We start from the raw sequence: 27,006 nt of genomic DNA, 5'->3' as shown, positions 1-27,006 counted from the left end.
TCTACAGCCCTACAACCTACAGAACAGATATATCATCCATGAAGATAGGAAGGGTTTTATTCACACTTGTAGAGCTGGACTTCTTGAACATACAGTTACTATTGTCCATCTTGTAGACTGGGGACAATATTTATCTAGATATGGAGGCCAAGTCTGATGTTTGACATTACTCAGGAGAACCACTATAGGAAAAATCTGCTTCACCAAAATAACAACCATGGGAACAACACAGCAGGGTAATAAAGTGAAATATCAAAAATAATTGGTAGATCCTTTACTAAGTACAGATGGCCTGGTCTGTCAATAATGGAAATTATTTATTCCCCTGACCCCCATTCTAGAAGCTAAAGAGGACAAAAGGTTGTCACAGAGGTTGTCACACGTGACTATCTTTATTAGAGGCTTTGGGAATTACAGTGCAGAATTGTGTACCAGGACAGGATCCAATCCTGCTTCCATTAGCTACATAACCTTAAAGGCTATTTTCTATGATTGTAAATTACTCAATTTGGGCTAAGAATCATTTTTTTTTTGTCAATTGGTCTTTATTAAAAGATATTGAGCCATTCTGTCACAAAGAGTTAGGTTTTTCTAACTGCTTATACCCACATTTTTTTCTTTGACTCTGTGCCGGTCATCTAATAAACCTTATCTCTAAGGCTACAATCTTATCAGTAAGGCTACTTTCACACCTGCGTTAGGATCCGCACCTATAATGCAAACGCTTGTATCCGTTCAGAACGGATCCGTTTGCATTACCACGAAAAAAAAATGATTATTATTATTTTTTTGTTCATGATAATGCAAACGGATCCGTTTTGACTTACAGTGAAAGTCAATGGAAGGCGGATCCGTTTTCAATTGCACAATATTGTGTCTGTTAAAAACGGATCCGTCCCCATTGACTTACATTGTAAGTCAGAACGGATCCGTTTGGCTCCGCATCGTCAGGCGGACATCAAAATGCTGCAAGCAGTGTTTTGGTGTCCGCCTCCAGAGCGGAATGGAGACTGAACTGATACATTCTGAGCAGATCCTTATCCATTCAGAATGCATTGGGGCAAAACTGATCAGTTTTGGGCCGCTTGTGAGAACCCTGAACGGATCTCACAAGCGGACCCAGAAACGCCAGTGTGAAAGTAGCCTAAGATAAGAATTGAGCTATAATGTAAGGTCAGAGATTAGGAGCCCCTTAGCTGAGCTGCCTGACAGAGCAGAGAGAAAATCCAGATCCTGCCAGTAAAGAAACTCAGCCCTATGCAGGGAAAAGGGCTCAAATCTTTAATAAAGACCAATTGAAAAATATATTTTTAGCTCAAATTGAAAAAAAAAAGGCCCCTAAAGTTGCACATAGCCTTTTAAAGAGTTTTCTTATTTTAGACACATAGAAAGAGATCTATCAAACTGGGGTAAAGTAGAACTAGCTTAGCTTCCCCTAGCAGCCAATCAGATTACACCTTTCATTTTCAGAAGGAGCTGTGGAAAATAAAATGTAGAATCTGATTGGTTGCTATGGGCAACTAAGCCAGTTCTATTTTACACTAGTTTGATAAATCTCCCCCATATAATATACCCAAAGGTTATGCCATAAGTCTCTGACTGGGAACTCCACGTGTTGAGAAAACACTGGTCTCTTGACCCCAATTATGAAAGCTAAGGGAGCTGGTGGCTACATCCAGTAGATGACCAAGTGAAGAGGTACCTGAATATCTGAATATTTTGTCCTCAATGGGAGGATAGAATGCAAGCAGGGGATCTAACTCTTCCTATAAACAGAGCTCCCAGATATGGGGATCTTCCGGTGTGAATTCTTGTTGTGAGCATTACTCAATAATACATCCTACAACATATGGCTACACATTGGTTATATGTGGGTAACTTACATTTATGGTAGTCGTTCCCAAGAAGCTATTTTTACTATTGACAGAGATCTTGCCCTGAGCAAACAAGCGTGTCTTCAGTGGAAAATCCTGGACTCTGATATCGGCCTCCAATCCGGAGCCATGTCCATCAAGTACAATAGTTTCTTCAGTGTCAGAACGTATGATTCCAGGAGTAATCAAAGTGCATCTGTTCAGAGAAAAAAAAGCTATAATATGGTGGAAACTTTAATCACTCGTCCTGTACACCAACTTTGTCTCCAAAGTCGAAGTGAATTACCCAATAAATCACTGCTCTGTGCCAACAAGGGACAAGCATATTTTACTCTTGAAGAAGAATCTGGTTTGGTTTGACTTAGTCATGTTACAAGGCCTAGTAAAAGGTTGGACATTGGCTCATAAGAAGGCTTCCCCCAATAGGTATCATTAGAGAGACAGTTCTTCCTAGAGGAGACATACTTGGCATATTTATTTTGCCTAGCCTATAAGACTCATTACACAAATTTGGTGGTCTTTAGTGATGAGTAGGGATGAGCGAACTCGAACTGTATAGTTCGGGTTCGTACCGAATTTTGGGGTGTCCGTGACACGGACCCGAACCCGGACATTTTCGTAAAAGTCCGGGTTCGGGTTCGGTGTTCGTCGCTTTCTTCGCGCTTTTGTGACGCTTTCTTGGCGCTTTTTGAAAGGCTGCAAAGCAGCCAATCAACAAGCGTCATACTACTTGCCCCAAGAGGCCATCACAGCCATGCCTACTATTGGCATGGCTGTGATTGGCCAGAGCACCATGTGACCCAGCCTCTATTTAAGCTGGAGTCACATAGCGCCGCCCGTCACTCTGCTCTGATTAGCGTAGGGAGAGGTTGCGGCTGCGACAGTAGGGCGAGATTAGGCAGATTAACTCCTCCAAAGGACTTGATTAACTGATCGATCTGCAGCTGTGGATCATTGAGCTGCTGATCCTCAATTGCTCACTGTTTTTAGGCTGCACAGACCGTTTGTCAGTCTAATTTTTCTGGGGTGATCGGCGGCCATTTTGTGTCTTGTGGTGCGCCAGCACAAGCTGCGACCAAGTGCATTTAACCCTCAATGGTGTGGTTGTTTTTTGGCTAAAGCCTACATCAGGGTGAAGCTGTCACACCAAGTGCATTTAACCAGCAATAGTCTGTTCATTTTTTGGCCATATACAAAATCAGGGGCAAGCTGCGCCTGTCACCAAGTGCATTTAACCCTCAATGGTGTGGTTGTTTTTTGGCTAAAGCCTACATCAGGGTGAAGCTGTCACACCAAGTGCATTTAACCAGCAATAGTCTGTTCATTTTTTGGCCATATACAAAATCAGGGGCAAGCTGCGCCTGTCACCAAGTGCATTTAACCCTCAATGGTGTGGTTGTTTTTTGGCTAAAGCCTACATCAGGGTGAAGCTGTCACACCAAGTGCATTTAACCAGCAATAGTCTGTTCATTTTTTGGCCATATACAAAATCAGGGGCAAGCTGCGCCTGTCACCAAGTGCATTTAACCCTCAATGGTGTGGTTGTTTTTTGGCTAAAGCCTACATCAGGGTGAAGCTGTCACACCAAGTGCATTTAACCAGCAATAGTCTGTTCATTTTTTGGCCATATCCCAGTCTAATTCTGTCACTAAATCCATACCGGTCACCCAGCGCCTAAATACTAGGCCTCAAATTTATATCCAGCTAAATCTGTCCCTAGTGCTGTAGCTGGGCGAGTTATTTAGTGTCCGTTCAAGCACATTTCTTGTTCTGGGTTGAAATACAATTCCCAATTTAGCAATTTCATAATTTAGTGGTTCCTGCTATATCAGAGCTCTTTGAAATCTATCCCAAAAAGGGTATATAATATTGAAGGTGCACATAGGGTCATTCAGAGTAACTTCACACACACCCGCTACTGTGTATTTCCAAGTCTAATTCTGTCACTAAATCCATACCGGTGACCCAGCGCCTAAATACTAGGCCTCAAATTTAATTCCCTCTAAATCTCTCGTTACCCACCGCTGTACTGTTGTTGCTGGGCAAGATATTTAGTGTCCGTCAAAGCACATTTTTTGTTCTGGGTTGAAGTACAATTCCCAATTTAGCAATTTCATAATTTAGTGGTTTCTGCTATATCAGAGCTATTTGAAATCTATCCCAAAAAGGGTATATAATATTGAAGGTGCACATAGGGTCATTCAGAATAACTTCACACACACCCGCTACTGTGTATTTCCAAGTCTAATTCTGTCACTAAACCCATACCTGTCACCCAGCGCCTAAATACTAGGCCTCAAATTTAAATCCCTCTAAATCTCTCGTTACCGTTGTCCTGTTGTAGCTGGGAAAGTTATTTAGTGCCCGTCAAAGCACATTTTTTGTTCTGGGTTGAAGTACAATTCCCAATTTAGCAATTTCATAATTTAGTGGTTCCTGCTATATCAGAGCTATTTGAAATCTATCCCAAAAAGGGTATATAATATTGAAGGTGCACATAGGGTCATTCAGAATAACTTCACACACACCGCTACTGTGCATTTCCAAGTCTAATTCTGTCACTAAATCCATACCGGTGACCCAGCGCCTAAATACTAGGCCTCAAATTTAATTCCCTCTAAATCTCTCGTTACCCACCGCTGTACTGTTGTTGCTGGGCAAGATATTTAGTGTCCGTCAAAGCACATTTTTTGTTCTGGGTTGAAGTACAATTCCCAATTTAGCAATTTCATAATTTAGTGGTTTCTGCTATATCAGAGCTATTTGAAATCTATCCCTAAAAGGGTATATAATATTGAAGGTGCACATAGGGTCATTCAGAATAACTTCACACACACCCGCTACTGTGTATTTCCAAGTCTAATTCTGTCACTAAACCCATACCTGTCACCCAGCGCCTAAATACTAGGCCTCAAATTTATATCCAGCTAAATCTGTCCCTAGTGCTGTAGCTGGGCGAGTTATTTAGTGTCCGTTCAAGCACATTTCTTGTTCTGGGTTGAAATACAATTCTCAATTTAGCAATTTCATAATTTAGTGGTTCCTGCTATATCAGAGCTCTTTGAAATCTATCCCAAAAAGGGTATATAATATTGAAGGTGCACATAGGGTCATTCAGAGTAACTTCACACACACCCGCTACTGTGTATTTCCAAGTCTAATTCTGTCACTAAATCCATACCGGTGACCCAGCGCCTAAATACTAGGCCTCAAATTTAATTCCCTCTAAATCTCTCGTTACCCACCGCTGTACTGTTGTTGCTGGGCAAGATATTTAGTGTCCGTCAAAGCACATTTTTTGTTCTGGGTTGAAGTACAATTCCCAATTTAGCAATTTCATAATTTAGTGGTTTCTGCTATATCAGAGCTATTTGAAATCTATCCCAAAAAGGGTATATAATATTGAAGGTGCACATAGGGTCATTCAGAATAACTTCACACACACCCGCTACTGTGTATTTCCAAGTCTAATTCTGTCACTAAACCCATACCTGTCACCCAGCGCCTAAATACTAGGCCTCAAATTTAAATCCCTCTAAATCTCTCGTTACCGTTGTCCTGTTGTAGCTGGGAAAGTTATTTAGTGCCCGTCAAAGCACATTTTTTGTTCTGGGTTGAAGTACAATTCCCAATTTAGCAATTTCATAATTTAGTGGTTCCTGCTATATCAGAGCTATTTGAAATCTATCCCAAAAAGGGTATATAATATTGAAGGTGCACATAGGGTCATTCAGAATAACTTCACACACACCCGCTACTGTGTATTTCCAAGTCTAATTCTGTCACTAAATCCATACCGGTGACCCAGCGCCTAAATACTAGGCCTCAAATTTAATTCCCTCTAAATCTCTCGTTACCCACCGCTGTACTGTTGTTGCTGGGCAAGATATTTAGTGTCCGTCAAAGCACATTTTTTGTTCTGGGTTGAAGTACAATTCCCAATTTAGCAATTTCATAATTTAGTGGTTTCTGCTATATCAGAGCTATTTGAAATCTATCCCTAAAAGGGTATATAATATTGAAGGTGCACATAGGGTCATTCAGAATAACTTCACACACACCCGCTACTGTGTATTTCCAAGTCTAATTCTGTCACTAAATCCATACCGGTGACCCAGCGCCTAAATACTAGGCCTCAAATTTAATTCCCTCTAAATCTCTCGTTACCCACCGGTGTACTGTTGTTGCTGGGCAAGATATTTAGTGTCCGTCAAAGCACATTTTTTGTTCTGGGTTGAAGTACAATTCCCAATTTAGCAATTTCATAATTTAGTGGTTTCTGCTATATCAGAGCTATTTGAAATCTATCCCTAAAAGGGTATATAATATTGAAGGTGCACATAGGGTCATTCAGAATAACTTCACACACACCCGCTACTGTGTATTTCCAAGTCTAATTCTGTCACTAAACCCATACCTGTCACCCAGCGCCTAAATACTAGGCCTCAAATTTAAATCCCTCTAAATCTCTCGTTACCGTTGTCCTGTTGTAGCTGGGAAAGTTATTTAGTGCCCGTCAAAGCACATTTTTTGTTCTGGGTTGAAGTACAATTCCCAATTTAGCAATTTCATAATTTAGTGGTTCCTGCTATATCAGAGCTATTTGAAATCTATCCCAAAAAGGGTATATAATATTGAAGGTGCACATAGGGTCATTCAGAATAACTTCACACACACGCTTCTGTGCATTTCCAAGTCTAATTCTGTCACTAAATCCATACCGGTGACCCAGCGCCTAAATACTAGGCCTCAAATTTAATTCCCTCTAAATCTCTCGTTACCCACCGCTGTACTGTTGTTGCTGGGCAAGATATTTAGTGTCCGTCAAAGCACATTTTTTGTTCTGGGTTGAAGTACAATTCCCAATTTAGCAATTTCATAATTTAGTGGTTTCTGCTATATCAGAGCTATTTGAAATCTATCCCTAAAAGGGTATATAATATTGAAGGTGCACATAGGGTCATTCAGAATAACTTCACACACACCCGCTACTGTGTATTTCCAAGTCTAATTCTGTCACTAAATCCATACCGGTGACCCAGCGCCTAAATACTAGGCCTCAAATTTAATTCCCTCTAAATCTCTCGTTACCCACCGGTGTACTGTTGTTGCTGGGCAAGATATTTAGTGTCCGTCAAAGCACATTTTTTGTTCTGGGTTGAAGTACAATTCCCAATTTAGCAATTTCATAATTTAGTGGTTTCTGCTATATCAGAGCTATTTGAAATCTATCCCTAAAAGGGTATATAATATTGAAGGTGCACATAGGGTCATTCAGAATAACTTCACACACACACGCTTCTGTGCATTTCCAAGTCTAATTCTGTCACTAAATCCATACCGGTCACCCAGCGCCTAAATACTAGGCCTCAAATTTATATCCCGCTGAATTTGAATACAATACATTGGGCCAAATAATATATTTGTTGTTGTGGTGAACCATAACAATGAGAAAAACATCTAGTAAGGGACGCGGACGTGGACATGGTCGTGGTGGTGTTAGTGGACCCTCTGGTGCTGGGAGAGGACGTGGCCGTTCTGCCACATCCACACGTCCTAGTGTACCAACTACCTCAGGTCCCAGTAGCCGCCAGAATTTACAGCGATATATGGTGGGGCCCAATGCCGTTCTAAGGATGGTAAGGCCTGAGCAGGTACAGGCATTAGTCAATTGGGTGGCCGACAGTGGATCCAGCACGTTCACATTATCTCCCACCCAGTCTTCTGCAGAAAGCGCACAGATGGCGCCTGAAAACCAACCCCATCAGTCTGTCACATCACCCCCATGCATACCAGGGAAACTGTCTCAGCCTCAAGTTATGCAGCAGTCTCTTATGCTGTTTGAAGACTCCGCTGGCAGGGTTTCCCAAGGGCATCCACCTAGCCCTTCCCCAGCGGTGAAAGACATAGAATGCACTGACGCACAACCACTTATGTTTCCTGATGATGAGGACATGGGAATACCACCTCAGCATGTCTCTGATGATGACGAAACACAGGTGCCAACTGCTGCGTCTTTCTGCAGTGTGCAGACTGAACAGGAGGTCAGGGATCAAGACTGGGTGGAAGACGATGCAGGGGACGATGAGGTCCTAGACCCCACATGGAATGAAGGTCGTGCCACTGACTTTCACAGTTCGGAGGAAGAGGCAGTGGTGAGACCGAGCCAACAGCGTAGCAAAAGAGGGAGCAGTGGGCAAAAGCAGAACACCCGCCGCCAAGAGACTCCGCCTGCTACTGACCGCCGCCATCTGGGACCGAGCACCCCAAAGGCAGCTTCAAGGAGTTCCCTGGCATGGCACTTCTTCAAACAATGTGCTGACGACAAGACCCGAGTGGTTTGCACGCTGTGGCATCAGAGCCTGAAGCGAGGCATTAACGTTCTGAACCTGAGCACAACCTGCATGACCAGGCACCTGCATGCAAAGCATGAACTGCAGTGGAGTAAACACCTTAAAACCAAGGAAGTCACTCAGGCTCCCCCTGCTACCTCTTCTGCTGCTGCCGCCTCGGCCTATTCTGCTGCTGCCGCCTCGGCCTCTTCCTCCGCCTCTGGAGGAACGTTGGCACCTGCCGCCCAGCAAACAGGGGATGTACCACCAACACCACCACCACCACCTCCGTCACCAAGCGTCTCAACCATGTCACACGCCAGCGTTCAGCTCTCCATCTCACAAACATTTGATAGAAAGCGTAAATTCCCACCTAGCCACCCTCGATCCCTGGCCCTGAATGCCAGCATTTCTAAACTACTGGCCTATGAAATGCTGTCATTTAGGCTGGTGGACACAGACAGCTTCAAACAGCTCATGTCGCTTGCTGTCCCACAGTATGTTGTTCCCAGCCGGCACTACTTCTCCAAGAGAGCCGTGCCTTCCCTGCACAACCAAGTATCCGATAAAATCAAGTGTGCACTGCGCAACGCCATCTGTAGCAAGGTCCACCTAACCACAGATACGTGGACCAGTAAGCACGGCCAGGGACGCTATATCTCCCTAACTGCACACTGGGTAAATGTAGTGGCAGCTGGGCCCCAGGCGGAGAGCTGTTTGGCGCACGTCCTTCCGCCGCCAAGGATCGCAGGGCAACATTCTTTGCCTCCTGTTGCCACCTCCTCCTTCTCGGCTTCCTCCTCCTCTTCTTCCACCTGCTCATCCAGTCAGCCACACACCTTCACCACCAACTTCAGCACAGCCCGGGGTAAACGTCAGCAGGCCATTCTGAAACTCATATGTTTGGGGGACAGGCCCCACACCGCACAGGAGTTGTGGCGGGGTATAGAACAACAGACCGACGAGTGGTTGCTGCCGGTGAGCCTCAAGCCCGGCCTGGTGGTGTGTGATAATGGGCGAAATCTCGTTGCAGCTCTGGGACTAGCCAATTTGACGCACATCCCTTGCTTGGCGCATGTGCTGAATTTGGTGGTGCAGAAGTTCATTCACAACTACCCCGACATGTCAGAGCTGCTGCATAAAGTGCGGGCCGTCTGTTCGCGCTTCCGGCGTTCACATCCTGCTGCTGCTCGCCTGTCTGCGCTACAGCGTAACTTCGGCCTTCCCGCTCACCGCCTCATATGCGACGTGCCCACCAGGTGGAACTCCACCTTGCACATGCTGGACAGACTGTGCGAGCAGCAGCAGGCCATAGTGGAGTTTCAGCTGCAGCACGCACGGGTCAGTCGCACTACAGAACAGCACCACTTCACCACCAATGACTGGGCCTCCATGCGAGACCTGTGTGCCCTGTTGCGCTGTTTCGAGTACTCCACCAACATGGCCAGTGGCGATGACACCGTTATCAGCGTTACAATACCACTTCTATGTCTCCTTGAGAAAACACTTAGGGCGATGATGGAAGAGGAGGTGGCCCAGGAGGAGGAGGAGGAGGAGGAGGAAGAGGGGTCATTTTTAGCACTTTCAGGCCAGTCTCTTCGAAGTGACTCAGAGGGAGGTTTTTGGCAACAGCAGAGGCCAGGTACAAATGTGGCCAGCCAGGGCCCACTACTGGAGGACGAGGAGGACGAGGATGAGGAGGAGGTGGAGGAGGATGAGGATGAAGCATGGTCACAGCGGGGTGGCACCCAACGCAGCTCGGGTCCATCACTGGTGCGTGGCTGGGGGGAAAGGCAGGACGATGACGATACGCCTCCCACAGAGGACAGCTTGTCCTTATCCCTGGGCAGCCTGGCACACATGAGCGACTACATGCTGCAGTGCCTGCGCAACGACAGCAGAGTTGCCCACATTTTAACCTGTGCGGACTACTGGGTTGCCACCCTGCTGGATCCACGCTACAAAGACAATGTGCCCACCTTACTTCCTGCACTGGAGCGTGATAGGAAGATGCGCGAGTACAAGCGCACGTTGGTAGACACGCTACTGAGAGCATTCCCAAATGTCACAGGGGAACAAGTGGAAGCCCAAGGCCAAGGCAGAGGAGGAGCAAGAGGTCGCCAAGGCAGCTGTGTCACGGCCAGCTCCTCTGAGGGCAGGGTTAGCATGGCAGAGATGTGGAAAACTTTTGTCAACACGCCACAGCTAACTGCACCACCACCTGATACGCAACGTGTTAGCAGGAGGCAACATTTCACTAACATGGTGGAACAGTACGTGTGCACACCCCTCCACGTACTGACTGATGGTTCGGCCCCATTCAACTTCTGGGTCTCTAAATTGTCCACGTGGCCAGAGCTAGCCTTTTATGCCTTGGAGGTGCTGGCCTGCCCGGCAGCCAGCGTTTTGTCTGAACGTGTATTCAGCACGGCAGGGGGCGTCATTACAGACAAACGCAGCCGCCTGTCTACAGCCAATGTGGACAAGCTGACGTTCATAAAAATGAACCAGGCATGGATCCCACAGGACCTGTCCGTCCCTTGTCCAGATTAGACATTAACTACCTCCCCATAACCATATATTATTGGACTCCAGGGCACTTCCTCATTCAATCCTATTTTTATTTTCATTTTACCATTATATTGCGAGGCTACCCAAAGTTGAATGAACCTCTCCTCTGCCTGTGTGCTAGGCCTAAATATATGCCAATGGACTGTTGCAGTGGTGGGTGACGTGAAGCCTCATTCTCTGCTATGACATGCAGACTGATTCTCTGCTGACATGAAGCCAGATCCTCTGTTACGGGAGCTCTCTCCTCTGCCTGGGTGCTGGGCCTAAATTTATGACAATTGACTGTTGCAGTGGTGGGTGACGTGAAGCCTGATTCTCTGCTATGATATGAAGACTGATTCTCTGCTGACATGAAGCCAGATTGTCTGTTACGGGACCTTTCTCCTCTGCCTGGGTTCTGGGCCTAAATTTATGAAAATTGACTCTTACAGTGGTGGGTGACGTGAAGCCTGATTCTCTGCTATGATATGAAGACTGATTCTCTGCTGACATGAAGCCAGATTCTCTGTTACGGGACCTCTCTCCTCTGCCTGGGTGCTGGGTAGTGTTGAGCGCGAATATTCGAAAAGCAAATTTTTTTCGCGAATATCGCAACTTCGCGATTTCGCGAATATTTCGAATATAGTGCTATATATTCGTAAAAACGGTACAGTACACATATAATTGATTGTTTCCCAAAGGTCCAACAGCTCAGATCTTACTCACATTGCCTAGAAAGTGATTGAGGCGCGAATCTTCGTAAGGCGATTTTATTAGCGCACATGCGAATATCGGCACGTCCCAGAACAGAGGCAAAGGGCTTTGCATTCATACATTAGTGAATTGAGTTGCGAATCTTCGTAAGGCGATTTTATTAGCGCACATGCGAATATCTACACTTGTCCCAGAACAGAGGCAAAGGGCTTTGCATTCATACATTAGTGATTGAATTGAGCTGCGAATCTTCGTAAGGCGATTTTATTAACGCAAATGCAAATATCTACACTTGTCCCCAGAACAGAGAGGCAAAGGCCTGTGCATTCATATAGTATAGCACCATATTCGCGAATACGTAGAACTTCGTAAAATTCGATTTACGAATATTCGTATTTTTTATTTTACTTTCCACCTTACAGATTACATTGATCTGTACTCTGTCAACTACTGTCATCACCCCCCACTGTATCTCGATTGATTCCCAAAAGTCTCACATTCCCTAGAAAGTGATTGAGGTGCGAATCTTCGTAAGGCGATTTTATTAGCGCACATGCGAATATCTACACTTGTCCCAGAACAGAGGCAAAGGGCATTGCATTCATACATTAGTGATTGAATTGAGTTGCGAATCTTCGTAAGGCGATTTCATTAGCGCACATGTGAATTTTGCATAGCATATGTATTATGCGATAATTCGAATTATCGCATATGCGAAATAATAACGAATTTGAATAATCGCGAATATTTTACGAATATTCTTTCGAATATTCACAAAATTTCGCGAATTCGAATATGGGACATGCCGCTCAACACTAGTGCTGGGCCTAAATTTATGACAATGGACTGTTGCAGTGGTGGGTGACGTGAAGCCTGATTCTCTGCTATGACATGCAGACTGATTCTCTGCTGACATGAAGCCAGATTGTCTGTTACGGGACCTCTCTCCTCTGCCTGGGTGCTGGGCCTAAATATATGCCAATGGACTGTTGCAGTGGTGGCTGACGTGAAGCCTCATTCTCTGCTATGACATGCAGACTAATTCTCTGCTGACATGAAGACAGATTCTCTGTTACGGGACCTCTCTCCTCTGCCTGGGTGCCGGGGCCTAAATATCTGAGAATGGACTGTTCCAGTGGTGGCTGACGTGAAGCCTCATTCTCTGCTATGACATGCAGACTAATTCTCTGCTGACATGAAGACAGATTCTCTGTTACGGGACCTCCCTCCTCTGCCTGGGTGCTGGGCCTAAATATATGCCAATGGACTGTTGCAGTGGTGGCTGACGTGAAGCCTCATTCTCTGCTATGACATGCAGACTAATTCTCTGCTGACATGAAGACAGATTCTCTGTTACGGGACCTCCCTCCTCTGCCTGGGTGCTGGGCCTAAATATATGCCAATGGACTGTTGCAGTGGTGGCTGACGTGAAGCCTCATTCTCTGCTATGACATGCAGACTGATTCTCTGCTGACATGAAGCCAGATTCTCTGTTACGGGACCTCTCTCCTCTGCCTGTGTGTGTGCTGGGCCTAAATATATGCCAATGGACTGTTGCAGTGGTGGCTGACGTGAAGCCTCATTCTCTGCTATGACATGCAGACTGATTCTCTGCTGACATGAAGCCAGATTCTCTGTTACGGGACCTCTCTCCTCTGCCTGTGTGTGTGCTGGGCCTAAATATATGCCAATGGACTGTTGCAGTGGTGGCTGACGTGAAGCCTCATTCTCTGCTATGACATGCAGACTAATTCTCTGCTGACATGAAGACAGATTCTCTGTTACGGGACCTCCCTCCTCTGCCTGGGTGCTGGGCCTAAATATATGCCAATGGACTGTTGCAGTGGTGGCTGACGTGAAGCCTCATTCTCTGCTATGACATGCAGACTGATTCTCTGCTGACATGAAGCCAGATTCTCTGTTACGGGACCTCTCTCCTCTGCCTGTGTGTGTGCTGGGCCTAAATATATGCCAATGGACTGTTGCAGTGGTGGCTGACGTGAAGCCTCATTCTCTGCTATGACATGCAGACTGATTCTCTGCTGACATGAAGCCAGATTCTCTGTTACGGGACCTCTCTCCTCTGCCTGTGTGTGTGCTGGGCCTAAATATATGCCAATGGACTGTTGCAGTGGTGGCTGACGTGAAGCCTCATTCTCTGCTATGACATGCAGACTAATTCTCTGCTGACATGAAGACAGATTCTCTGTTACGGGACCTCCCTCCTCTGCCTGGGTGCTGGGCCTAAATATATGCCAATGGACTGTTGCAGTGGTGGCTGACGTGAAGCCTCATTCTCTGCTATGACATGCAGACTAATTCTCTGCTGACATGAAGACAGATTCTCTGTTACGGGACCTCTCTCCTCTGCCTGGGTGCCGGGGCCTAAATATCTGAGAATGGACTGTTCCAGTGGTGGGTGACGGGAAGCCAGATTCTCTGCTATGGAACCTCTCTCCAATTGATTTTGGTTAATTTTTATTTATTTAATTTTTATTTTAATTCATTTCCCTATCCACATTTGTTTGCAGGGGATTTACCTACATGTTGCTGCCTTTTGCAGCCCTCTAGCTCTTTCCTGGGCTGTTTTACAGCCTTTTTAGTGCCGAAAAGTTCGGGTCCCCATTGACTTCAATGGGGTTCGGGTTCGGGACGAAGTTCGGATCGGGTTCGGATCCCGAACCCGAACATTTCCGGGATGTTCGGCCGAACTTCTCGAACCCGAACATCCAGGTGTTCGCTCAACTCTAGTGATGAGCAAGGGCAATATTCGAATTTGTGATATTTTGCAAATATTTTTTAGAATATTCATCATATATACGTGAATTAGAGAATTTCGAGATTATATTCTTGATTGTGAAAATCGGCAATGTAATATTCGCGTAATGCGCGCGAAATACAGACTTGGGTCACTTATGCTACATTTTTCAGGCTGGTATAAGTTTCCTGAGACTGGAGAAAATGGTTGGCAGAACATTAGAATAGCTTTATATGCAGATAGAGTGCTCCAATATATTCGCGCTTGCAAATTTTCAGCATATTTTTTCACTGGGGAGGTTCTTTTTATATAGTAAGGGGTAGGCAACTTTTCTATTGGTTGCTAGGGATGTTGCTAAGCTGTGACAAAGCCTTCTCATTGGCCCACAAGCTAGAAGAAGGGATGGATGATCACCTGATGTGTACTGTGTTAAAAAACAAACCAAAAAATAACAATATTCGTCATTACGAATATATAGCACTATATTCTAAATATTAGAATTCTCGAAGTGCCGATATTCGCGATAAAAATTAGCTTTTCGAATATTCGCGCTCAACACTAGTGGTCTCCACAAGGAGAAACTCTATTCCCTCAGACTATGCCGTAAAAACCCAGGAAGACAACCCAGTGTTCAGATATGACCTAGAACATAAATTAGTTTTTTGAAGGGTTGCCTAGCTTAGAAAACAGAATTAATAAAGAAAGACAAAATGTGCAAATGTCTCCAACAATCTACTTAGAATAATGTCAAGTACGTCATTAGTAAACATGGCCATTCAGGGACTTACTGGGAACTTAACCCTTTAGTGACCAGCCTTCGCTTTCCAAGAGCTATAACTTTTTAATTTTTCCGTCTATATAGCTTTATGAGGGCCTGTTTTTTGCGGGACAAGTGGTTTTTAATGGCGCCATTTGGGGGTACACATAACTTTCTGATTCAATTTTATTAACTATTTCTGGGAGGGAGACGGGAAAAACAGCAATACTGCCACTACGTTTTTCCATTATAAATTTTACGGCGTTCATTTTTCTGTATAAATAACATAATATCTTTATTCTCTGAGTCAGTACGATTACAGAGATACCAAATACATATAGTTTTTTTTTTAGGTTTTACAACTTTTTTGCAATAAAACACCTTTTTTTAAAAGAAAAAAATGTTTTTACATTGGCGCTTCTTGACCACTTGTTATTACGTTTTTTCGGTGGCAACTAAGAATAAATTAGCATTTCTTTTTTTTTTTTTTACAGCGTTCAACATAGAGGATATTTCATATGATATTTATGTAGTCCGGGTCGTTACGGACACGGCAATGCCAAATATACTGGGGAGATTTATATTTTCAATGGAAAAAAAGTGTAATTTCTACCGTTTTTACTGAATGATAATGATAAGTAAACTTTAATGTATGTGTAACGGCAGGTAATATACTATCAATGAATGATAAAGTTCTAACATATGCATAATAGGACTGTTAGCAGTACCAATAACCAAGCTGTAATACATGCCTGAGACATACTTACCCATGTTGGGAGAACAATGTCTTGCGACATGTGGAATAGCCAGAATGAGAATCGTATTCACTATGTGCAGGCAAAAGCGTAGCATATAGGACACATGAATGAGCAAGAGAAACTAAATAGCGACAAGTGGACTAAGCCCATGGATATGCACCTTGGCACTAACGCTACCAACTAAACATTAACGCAGGCGCAATTTTGTGGCAAAGATATAGAAGTGATAGAAGATCACGCTAAGTGCCGACGCAAGCGTAATACATAGCAAGTGCTAAAAATAGCAAAAAATAGCCTATGTTCAGTGACATGCGCTTTGGTCCCAATTGACAGCATAGGTAACTAAGTACTGACGCCTGCGCAGGTGCATGATTATAGACATGGAGGCGCAGAAAGAGTAAACAAAGAGACTAAGTCCAATGACATGCGCTCTGGTGATGAATGTCTGGACAGGCAACTAAGTATTGACACATGCGCAGACGCAGAACCTAGATATGGAAGTGCCGAAAACTAAGTCCCATGACATGCGCATTGGCACGGCCTGTTGGGGAAAAAATCTAAGTCTACAAAACATGCGTCGCGCGTACTGATGACATGGTATGATCGCTACCAACCAAAAAGAATAGTCTGGATAGGTGACCGACACCAGAGGGAAGGACCGGAGTTGCCGCCAATCAAGTTTTGAGGCTCACTGGTGAATGGACCGCTATTGGACAGCCTTCTAGTGATGGCATGATAAACAGAGGTTATAAATCAAGCCGAGCAGGAACACGCTCACACTCTGCCCTAACCCCTGAAGACGACCGTACTTGTCGAAACATGTCGGGGGGCAGCGTTGTTCTCATGTTCTAATTCAGTATAGTCTCTAGCAAAACACTAGTAGGAGACATATGATACATTGTACCTATAGCAAAATACTGGCAGCGCGCAGCCAGTAAGGCAACAATGTTTATTCCTAGTTGGGAGATCACGAATAGGAAGTATAGATATTACCCTCAAGTGCAGAGACGAACTGGCAATTTGAAAAGTATCCTCAAGTAACATATTAGAATAATTATTGATTAAAGGTTAAGTTTTAGGATTAAGGAGGTGCGGGATTAAAAGGTGTAAGGCCTCTTTCACACTTGCGTTGTCCGGATCCATCGTGTACTCCATTTGCCGGAATTACACGCCGGATCCGGAAAAACGCAAGTGAACTGAAAGCATTTGAAAAGTTTGAAAGCAGTCTTCAAAATGCGTTCAGTGTTACTATGGCGGCCAGGACGCTATTAAAGTCCTGGTTGCCATAGTAGTGGGGAGCGGGGGAGCGGTATACTTATCGTCCGCGCGGCTCCCGGGGCACTCCAGAATGACGTCAGAGCACCCCATGCGCATGGATGACGTGTCCATGCGATCACGTCATCCATGCGCGTGGGGCTCCCTGACGTCACTCTGAAGCGCCCCCCCCCCCCCCGGGAGCCGCACAGACTGCTCCGTGTATACTGCTCCCTCGCTCCCCCTGCTCCCCCTGCTCCCCCGCTCCCCACTACACTTTACCATGGCAAACAGGACTTTAGCGTCCCGGCAGCCATGGTAACCATTCCGAAAAAGCTAAACGTCGGATCCGGTAATGCGCCGAAACGACGTTTAGCTTAAGGCCGGTTCCGGATTAATGCCTTTCAATGGGCATTAATTCCGGATCCGGCCTTGCGCCAAGTGTTCAGGATTTTTGGCCGGAGCAAAAAGCGCAGCATGCTGCGGTATCTTCTCCGGCCAAAAAACGTTCCAGTCCGGAACTGAAGACATCCTGATGCATCCTGAACGGATTTCTCTCCATTCAGAATGCATGGGGATAATCCTGATCAGGATTCTTCTGGCATAGAGCCCCGACGACGGAACTCTATGCCGGAACAGAACAACGCAAGTGTGAAAGAGCCCTACGTTGGTCCTAGGGACATTAGTAGGTTTGATTTATATAGTAAAACACCGCCTCATGACACCAAAAGTGAAAACTTAGGAAGTTGTCAGAAGTAGGCAAGGACTACAGAAGTAAACGGGGCTAACAATACTATAATGCAGTACAAAATACCACCCCAACAAGACAAAATACCACAGTGCAGCATAATATACTGCCCTATATGAGAGGACGGTGATAAAGATGAATTCAGGAGGCCCCCTGTGGCTGCTGGCCAGGTGAATAAGTACCCGTCGCTCCTAGCATTAATTAAAGCTGGGAGCATCAGATCGTTATGTACCTAGCCAGTGGCCATGAGGAGGGCTTGGGTGACCCTCTGAGCATTGGCCCTCCAGGAAATTTCCCTGTAGGGTGTATGGCTAGTCCAGCCCTGTGGCCATTGAAGGGGATCTTCTGTTCTTAGCTATTGATGATCCTCAATATACTATTGACAGAGAACCTGGAGTCGAAATGGCTGTTTTGCAATAGTGCCAGTGCTGGAAACTGGCACCAGAACTGTTTACTGGCCCTACATGTTGGAGCCTCATATACCCTGCTGTTTAGCGCTGATGTGCATTGGGTTGTTTTTCCATGGCAGCGCTATCTCCCTACACATTTGTGTGCACTTTGTACTTTAACTGCTTCCAGACTGCCATACGGCTATATATAAAGATGGTGCCCGCTCCGGAGCAGAGCGGACGCCATAGCCGCAGGCACCTGCTGTTTCATACAGCAGACACCCGCGGCTAATGTCTGTGACCAGCGATAATGCCAGTCACTTAACACTTCAGATGCCGTGGTCTCCTGAGCACGACATTTGAGTGCATGCAAACTGTAAAGGGGGAATATTAATCACCAATATTATGCGAATATCGATAATTAATATTCCTAAATAGGAGGAGCCGTCTAGTGATGACTCCGCCTATTTATGCCTTTATATAATAAATACACAATACTTTCGCTATGCTTACACTGATCGCTACACTAGCTGCATGTGCCTTACTCGCTACCGCTAACAAGTACACACTACACAAAAGGGTACAAATATAACGGTATTTAATACACCAAGCACGCAATACAGTAATTACACAGCACTAAATATACAGTACTCAACTACACTACTCGTTCCCAAATTCCACCCATAAACTAACTAGACAATTCACACATAACATTAACAACCCACCCACCTGACTAATTTCTGTCCCTATGGTACAACAAGGGTTAGTAACCAGGGGGTCAGGGGTAACCAGGGGATGCAGAATCAGGGTGGGTTAAGGGTACACAATCAAGGACACAATCAAGGAATCAGGGTTATATGCCTGGCCTGGTATCAGGGGCACAGGCACAGCGGGGGTTACACAACCAAGAAGGGCCTGGCAGGGAAAGGGTTCGTTGGTGGGATAGGGGTTGTACAGGGGTCAGGGGAAAGGGGAGCGACACTTAAGGTTAGCTCGTCTGTCCAGGGGACCTCAGCCGTAGGGGGGGGGGGGGCGGCAGGGCTCTTTTTCCTGAGCGCCGGTTGCGCTCCTTCAGAGACAGGGGTCCCATCCTTTCTGAGCGCAGGATGCGCTCTCCTATGCGGCTTAGGTGGGGGGGGATCCGGTCCTCTTTAGCCGGAGGTGGTGGGGGCAGCAGGGGTCCGGTCCGGCTGAGCGCAGGATGCGCTGCCCTTTCATGTGGGGGTCCCGATCCTAACTTCCTTGAGTGCCGGGCCGCCGGATATTTAAACCCGGCCGCCCGCACTACCTCGCCGCCCACCAGGGGGGGCGCGCGCCCCCATCATCCACGTGGGCCGGCGCAGTGATATGTCGTCACTGCGCCGGCCAGCACATCGGGGACGCGCTGCAGACAGGCGGGAGATGCCTTTGATCTCCCGCCTGCTGCACCTAGCATTCCGGACAGTGCGATAGTAATCGCACTGTCGGAATGCGCATAATAGGAGGAGGGGAGGCTTCTCCCCTTCTTCTATCATGCGTAATTATCTCCAACGGCGCTGGAGACAATTACAACAAAGGGCTCAGATTCTGTTGAATCTGAGCTCTTTGTATCCATCAGGATGACCGGACCCTTGTCTGGTCATTCTGATGTAATTAGCCAGATTGCATCGGTGCGAATGCTTGGGGCACATTCACACCGATGCACCTGGTTTCAGGTGTAGGAGGGGGGTATGCATATAATATACATGTGTATTGATGCTTGGGGCACATCCATACACATGTATACATTAATCACATCTACTATAGAAGGGGACGCAGTTATATATATATATATATATATATATATATGGGGGCACAAGGCCCCTACCATATATTATAAGGGGTCACATTTCCCACAGGGGCCACCATGAGCCCCTGGGGATCACCATGGGCAGACGTGCGCAGATGCTGGGCACATCTGCGCACATCATCCCATGGTGCGTTGGTTAATGTATGCATATATACCATACATGCCCGCACGTGTTTGCGGGCATGCATGGATATATATGCATACGTCTCAACCCTTGATTCAATATCTGGCGCCTGCGCCGCGGCCGTACCTCTCTTCAATCTGCACAGGCGCACTGAGAGGCGGCCACTCGCTCGGCGCTCCATCCTCAATGTGCCTGCGCCGATGACGTCACATCTACACCCGGCGCAGGCGCATTGAGAATGGAGCGCCGAGCGAGTGGCCGCCTCTCAGTGCGCCTGAGCAGATTGAAGAGAGGTACGGCCGCGGCGCAGGCGCCAGATATTGAATCAAAACAGGCAGGGCCAGCAGAGAAAGGGCCAGCGGACGGGATCTGTCAATCAACAAGCAGAGGGGGCGTCATTACCATCGGAGGACGCGGCTGCTACCAGCAAGTAGCCGCCCTACTTGCTGGTAGCAAGGTAATTTACATATTTCAAAAATCGATTTTTAACAAATTCTACTGAACGAAAATCATTAATTAGCTTATGTATGATGAGATCGCAGTGTAGGGATTATTAGTAAAGAAAAAAAAAAAACGGTTTAATGGGGTGACAGAAGCCCTTTAAATGTTCTTAATCTGTGACTACATTACTTGTTGCTCCACTAAAGCTTGCCCTTGTGCCTGGCCTACATTACCATGTGTCCTGTCTTTCTTATTGATTGCTGCTAGTTGCTTGGCACATTGGTGGCACCCAATTGTTAGGAGAGTATTTAGCTGTGCCCGCTTATTTCAATTTATTGCAGGCACATTGATATTCTAGCAATAGTAATGCTCCGGATTGGTTTACTTTTATTTTTTGGAAGAAGATGCAGAACAATGAACATGCTCCCGACATGGAACGTTACAAAATGCTCACCTCTAGTTGGTGGTTCCACCTCTGAGACCCATCTAATAATTGACCCACATTTCGCAGCCCAAGGAAGCCTTCTGCATAAGTCTTGTAGAGCATATAGTTGGCTAGCCCTCTCCGTTTCACCTTCCAATGCCTGTGTGGCTGCATCGGACTGTAATAGCGTTGAGCGCAAATATTCGAATTGCTAATTTTTTATTGCAAATGTATAACATTGCCGATTTTTGCAATCAAGTAAATAATGACTGGAGATCACGAATTCTCAAATTTGATAATTTTTGGTGAATATTTGGACAAAAATTTGCAAAATATCGCAAATTCGAATATTGCTTATGCCGCTCATCACTAGACTGTAAAATGGGGGTCTCAGGACCATTGTTGGAATAATATGTACTTGTCTGAATACAGTCTATGATGAAGAATAATATGTATAAATAGTGGTGTCTCTTTCACATCGGGTCAGTCAGCGTTGTCCTAATCAGGTAAAGCTGCCGTAACCCTAAATATTATGTGAAGAAAACTGTTGGAAGCTGAGATTTAAGGAGCTGTTTGGTGGGATTCATGTACAATAGACCAGTGTTATTTGTCCTTGTACTGCAAATCATGGGGGCAACACGGTGGTCATCAAGATTTTCTTTATCTGCTCTCTATTCCAATGGAGTTGAGTAGATACCTGACACAACCCATGGCTAGGTGTGATGCTGATGTTTCTGGAAGAAAGCAGCCAGGTCTTTTTGATCTTGTACAACCCCTTTAATCACCATGTCATTCGTGTACATTATGGAATACCTAATGTAAAAGCTCCACGCAGGATATGCACGTCATAGGATCACAAAAGCTGTGTCCATGCCATCCACAGGGGAAGCCCAGCAGTAATTGACCTCTGATACCAGCCATTTAACCTCTGGAATGCCACAGTCTGTAAGGAGCTTGATAGATAGAAAGGGGCTCCTTCTCTCATCCAGTGGCGGATCCGGGGGGGCAACAGGGCAATTGCCCCCCCCGAGCTGCTCAGAGGTGGGGGCAGGGCACATGGAGATGAGCGCTTCCATTGTGGAAGAGTTCATCTTCATAGTTACCTGTATCGCCGTCCTCAGGACAGCGATACAGATGGCTGTGTGGAGGAGCAGGAGAGAGGTGTGTCCCTTCCCTGTTCCTCTGATAGGCCGGCAGCCTATCAGAGGCCAGCGTAGGCGGCGCGATGACATCATCGCGCCGCCTGAGCCGTACAGCGCGGGACACAGGCCAGAAAAGGCCTGCATCGCATCGCTGCCAAGGAGGTAAGTATAAGTGTTTTTTTTTTTTTTATATAAATACTGTATATACAATACTTTTTTCTGGTATTATTGGCACATAATGGGGGGGCTGTTATTACTGGCACATAATGGGGGAGAGTCTGTTATTACTGGCACATAATGGGGGAGGGGCTGTTATTACTGGCACATAATGGGGGAGGGGCTGTTATTACTGGCACATAATGTGGGGAGGCTGTTGTTACTGGCACATAATGGGGAGGCTGTTATTACTGGCACATAATAGGGGGCTGTTATTACTGGCACATAATGGGGGGCTGTTATTACTGGCACATAATGGGGGGGCTGTTATTACTGGCACATAATGGGGGGCTGTTATTACTGACACATAATGGGGGGGCTGTTATTACTGGCACATAATGGAGGGGCTGTTATTACTGGCACATAATGGGGGGGCTGTTATTACTGCCACATGATGGGGGTGCTGTTATTACTGGCACATGATTAAGGGGGAGTGCTTTTATTACTGGCACATTATTGGGGACACTATAGGGGCATCTACTGAGGTCACAAAGAATGTGTATTTTATATGGGGGCTCTGTACAGTATCATTTTATACTGGGACACATTATGGTGGGCACTATGGGGAAGAAGGGAGAGGAGTACTATGGGGTCATCTACGGGGGGCACTAAGAAGGGGTATTTTATACTTGAAAATTATGGGGGACACTGAGGGCATCTACTGGGGCATTTTATACTGGTACATTATGGGGGGCACTGGGATGAAGGGGGGAGAGGAGCACTATGGGGGCACTGTATAGGGGTATTTTATACTGGCACATTATGGGGGCACCATGGGGACATTAGCTCAACTGGGGGAATTACAAGGGGGTATTTTTTGCACTGTCACATTATAAGGAGAATTATTTCTACTGGGGGGGGGGGCTTTATTACTCCCCCATGGTATGACCCCCTAGTAGCAGCACCATCCTCTCCCTGCTCTGCTATCCCTCTGCCCATTCTCCAAATCATTATTATGAAATCTTTCTCATTAGGATAAAACACATCAGCCCCGCCGAGCCCCCGGCCTAAGTGTTGAAGTGGCGTCCGAGATCCCCAAGGGCCAAGCCAAGTAACTGTGAGTGTTCATGTGAAATGTTTGTTATACACATATAGCATACACTGTGCCCCACAATATACAGTATACCTCTACACTGTTCCACACAATATACAGTATACCTCTACACTGTGCCACACAATATACAGTGTACCTCTACACTGTGCCACACAATATACAGTATACCTCTACACTGTGTAGTCTGTTCTATAAGCACCATTGTTTTGTGGCGGTGGACAGAAAATAATCTGGAAGTGCCCCTCCTGAGACCAGGCTCTGGATCCGCCACTGCTATCATCCCACTTGTGCCTCACAACATGATGACAGCCAAGAACCTGACAAAGACCCCCAGGTCTTCCAGAGTCATCTGCCTAGTAGGTAAAGATACTACTAATACTGCAGATTGTAGGCAATTCATGGGACAAAAAAGCTAAAATCACTATACAGTATATAAACTATTTTTTTTTAATTAGCCCTAGATTAGAACAGATAATTACAAGGTTTTAAAAATTTTACATGACCTATTTCACAAGTTTATATATATATTTTTTGTTATTCCTTTTCTGAAGACACTGATATTGACAACATCTTAATAAATGATAACTAAAAATACTCACAGTGGTTGTGCATAGGAGCCCAGGAGACAGGACAGCACTAGGAGACCTCCAACTGTCCACTCCATGATAGAGTTAGAGACTGGGCAGTGAATGTGGACATTTATAAAGTGTGCTGACCTTAATCCAGTAATGCTCTCCAAACAATGCTTGAGTAAATATAGTGATGGGGGCTTTCAATTTACAGCAAGGAAAAGTACAATGGTCATGTTGTCTTAGAGGTATTATATGGAAATCAGGTGTGGCAAGAACTGTGTCCACTCAGGTTTCTCTCTGCCAACCATCTGAGCCCACACTCTTAACTCCATACTAACCAGATGGTCAGCAACTAAGTTGATTTCCTGGGATTCTGCCCTTGGTCCTATCTGCAGTCATCCAGTCTCTCACTCACTTCCAGTCTACCTTATACTTGTCTGGACTGGACCCCATCTCCTCTTAGATATGCACGCATTACCTTACGTCAGTCTAAGATGGGCTATTTTGGCCCTGGGTCTCTCTGAGGGATCTGAACTTTAAGCAACTCTCTTTTGGGCACTAAACCTTGTCCATTTCACAGATGATGTTACACGCCATGCTTACGTGTTGCACACTCCCAGTAATGTTAGAACAGGATTCCAAAGCAGTGGCACGTGATCAAAAACTCCTTTGAGATGGTGGACAGGACTCCAGGTCTTCAGGTTGATACTTTTCAGGGATACAAATGTCACCATACAAAACAATCAAATAACAAAACTATTAAAGGGATTGTCCCACGAAAAATATTCTACCGTTTTCAAACCAGCACCTGGATCTGAATACTTTTAAAAATTGAGTTATTCAATAAAATGTATCTTTATAGTTCCACTTCATTTCTTATTTCTTTGTCCTGCTCACTGAGAAGGTCGCACATGCTCAGTTTCATCTTTCAACTGCCTCCTGAGCTGCAGCAGGAAAGAGACGCCCCTTGAGCTGTCAGTTTGATATAAATCTAGCAGAGTAATAAATGGGGAAATCTCTGGATCCATGTGAGGTACAGGGCTGGTTCTAGCTTTATAAGAAAGCTATTGTCATGGACTATATGATGTCTGATTTTCATTTTTTACATTATTTATGGGATAACCCCTTTAAGCACAAAACCTCGGGTACACAACCTAAACATAGTGTTAAGTAGGAAATATGAAACCAAATGAACAATATAGACAAAAATGTGTTTGGCTGTATCCTTGAAACCATCATTCACCAGATGATTTTTCATTTAAGAGTTGTTCCACCAAGCAGCTGCAGATCCACGGTGTCACTTGAACAGATTTGGTTTGGAGCTATTACTGAGGCATTCCTTGGTCTTTACCCTTTAAACCCTACACAGGGACCTGGACTCTGCTGCAGGGGAACCACCAGGCTGCAACGTTTTTCATGTTAGCACTTTACTTACCCTGTTCTCAGTATCACAGCATTCTGGTAGGATATTTACATGCAGAACTTTCTGTTTTCCTCAGATTCCTGCTCTGTTTTCTAACTAATCCCAGCATGCTTTGCTTTGTAGTGAAGGGAGTCAGGGATAGTCAAAAATCACATTCTACTGCCAGGGACTGTGAAGGGAAAGGATAGAATTACAAATAATAGGAAGAATTGTGGGGGTAATTTACTATGCTGGAATATGCCTAAAGTAGCCGCTAGTACCGCTATCTGTGACTTCTCCCTGCTCACGCAAGGTCTACAATTGTGGGCACGGTTGGGGAAGGGGCCAGGCCAGAGCAGGCAGGCCGGCCACCCACCCCGACATAGTCACCATTTTCTATGCCTGGTTTATGCGCCTCTTTATAAATTCGGCAGAGAGAGCGTTATTTAAATGTTAACTAAACCCTCCACCCAAAACGAGGGGAGGGGAAGAAATGTTTCATTGGTCACTCCATCATGATAACACCTGTTACCCTTATACACATTCAATTTCAGGTGCCTTTCACTCTGGGATTTCGTCTCCAACCTGGTTAACCCTTACCAATTCTAGATCTCTGGATCACAATGAACAAACTTCATATACGGGCTCCAATACCATGGCTAAGAAACAAAATGCACAGTGTGAACGGCAACATATTACACTATATTAAAACCAAAACATGGTAACTAACCACTTATGGCCTAGAACCACGCTATACATGACTACATCAGGATCCCTATAAGTCATTTTAGGCTGAATCTATAGCATAAATTTCCAGTTATTGATATACAGTACAGACCAAAAGTTTGGACACACCATCTCATTCAAAGAGTTTTCTTTATTTTCATGACTATGAAAATTGTAGATTCACACTGAAGGCATCAAAACTATGAATTAACACATGTGGAATTATATACATAACAAAAAAGTGTGAAACAACTGAAAATATGTCATATTCTAGGTTCTTCAAAGTAGCCAACTTTTGCTTTGATTACTGCTTTGCACACTCTTGGCATTCTCTTGATGAGCTTCAAGAGGTAGTCACCTGAAATGGTCTTCACTTCACAGGTGTGCCCTGTCAGGTTTAATAAGTGGGATTTATTGCCTTATAAATGGGGTTGGGACCATCAGTTGCGTTGTGGAGAAGTCAGGTGGATACACAGCTGATAGTCCTACTGAATAGACTGTTAGAATTTGTATTATGGCAAGAAAAAAGCAGCTAAATAAAGAAAAACGAGTGGTCATCATTACTTTAAGAAATGAAGGTCAGTCAGTCCGAAAAATTGGGAAAACTTTGAAAGTGTCCCCAAGTGCAGTCACAAAAACCATCAAGCGCTACAAAGAAACTGGCTCACATGCGGACCGCCCCAGGAAAGGAAGACCAAGAGTCACCTCTGCTGCGGAGGATAAGTTCATCCGAGTCACCAGCCTCAGAAATCGCTGGTTAACAGCAGCTCAGATTAGAGACCAGGTCAATGCCACCCAGAGTTCTAGCAGCAGACACATCTCTAGAACAACTGTTAAGAGGAGACTGCGTGAATCAGGACTTCATGGTGGAATATCTGCTAGGAAACCACTGCTAAAGACAGGCAACAAGCAGAAGAGACTTGTTTGGGCTAAAGAACACAGG

At 45.3% G+C, this 27,006-nt stretch overlaps 1 protein-coding gene across 1 annotated transcript in view; it reads right to left on the bottom strand.

The window, feature by feature from the left end:
• Positions 1-24,068, bottom strand: part of LOC122927159 (venom factor-like) — a 216,422-nt gene extending 192,354 nt beyond the window's left edge. Inside the window, exons 1-2 of the mRNA XM_044278756.1 lie at positions 23,963-24,068; positions 1,884-2,070 (exon numbers count right to left, since the gene is read on the bottom strand). Coding sequence (XP_044134691.1) covers positions 1,884-2,070; positions 23,963-24,027 — 252 coding nt within the window. The 5' untranslated portion in view covers positions 24,028-24,068. The remainder of the gene's footprint in view (positions 1-1,883; positions 2,071-23,962) is intronic.
• Between the last annotated feature and the right edge of the window lie 2,938 nt (positions 24,069-27,006).

This window comes from Bufo gargarizans, chromosome 2 (assembly GCF_014858855.1).
Source record: "Bufo gargarizans isolate SCDJY-AF-19 chromosome 2, ASM1485885v1, whole genome shotgun sequence".
NCBI classification, from domain to species: domain Eukaryota; kingdom Metazoa; phylum Chordata; class Amphibia; order Anura; family Bufonidae; genus Bufo; species Bufo gargarizans.
Note: the sequence above shows the minus strand (reverse complement) of the source record. Positions and strands in the feature narration are given on the sequence as shown.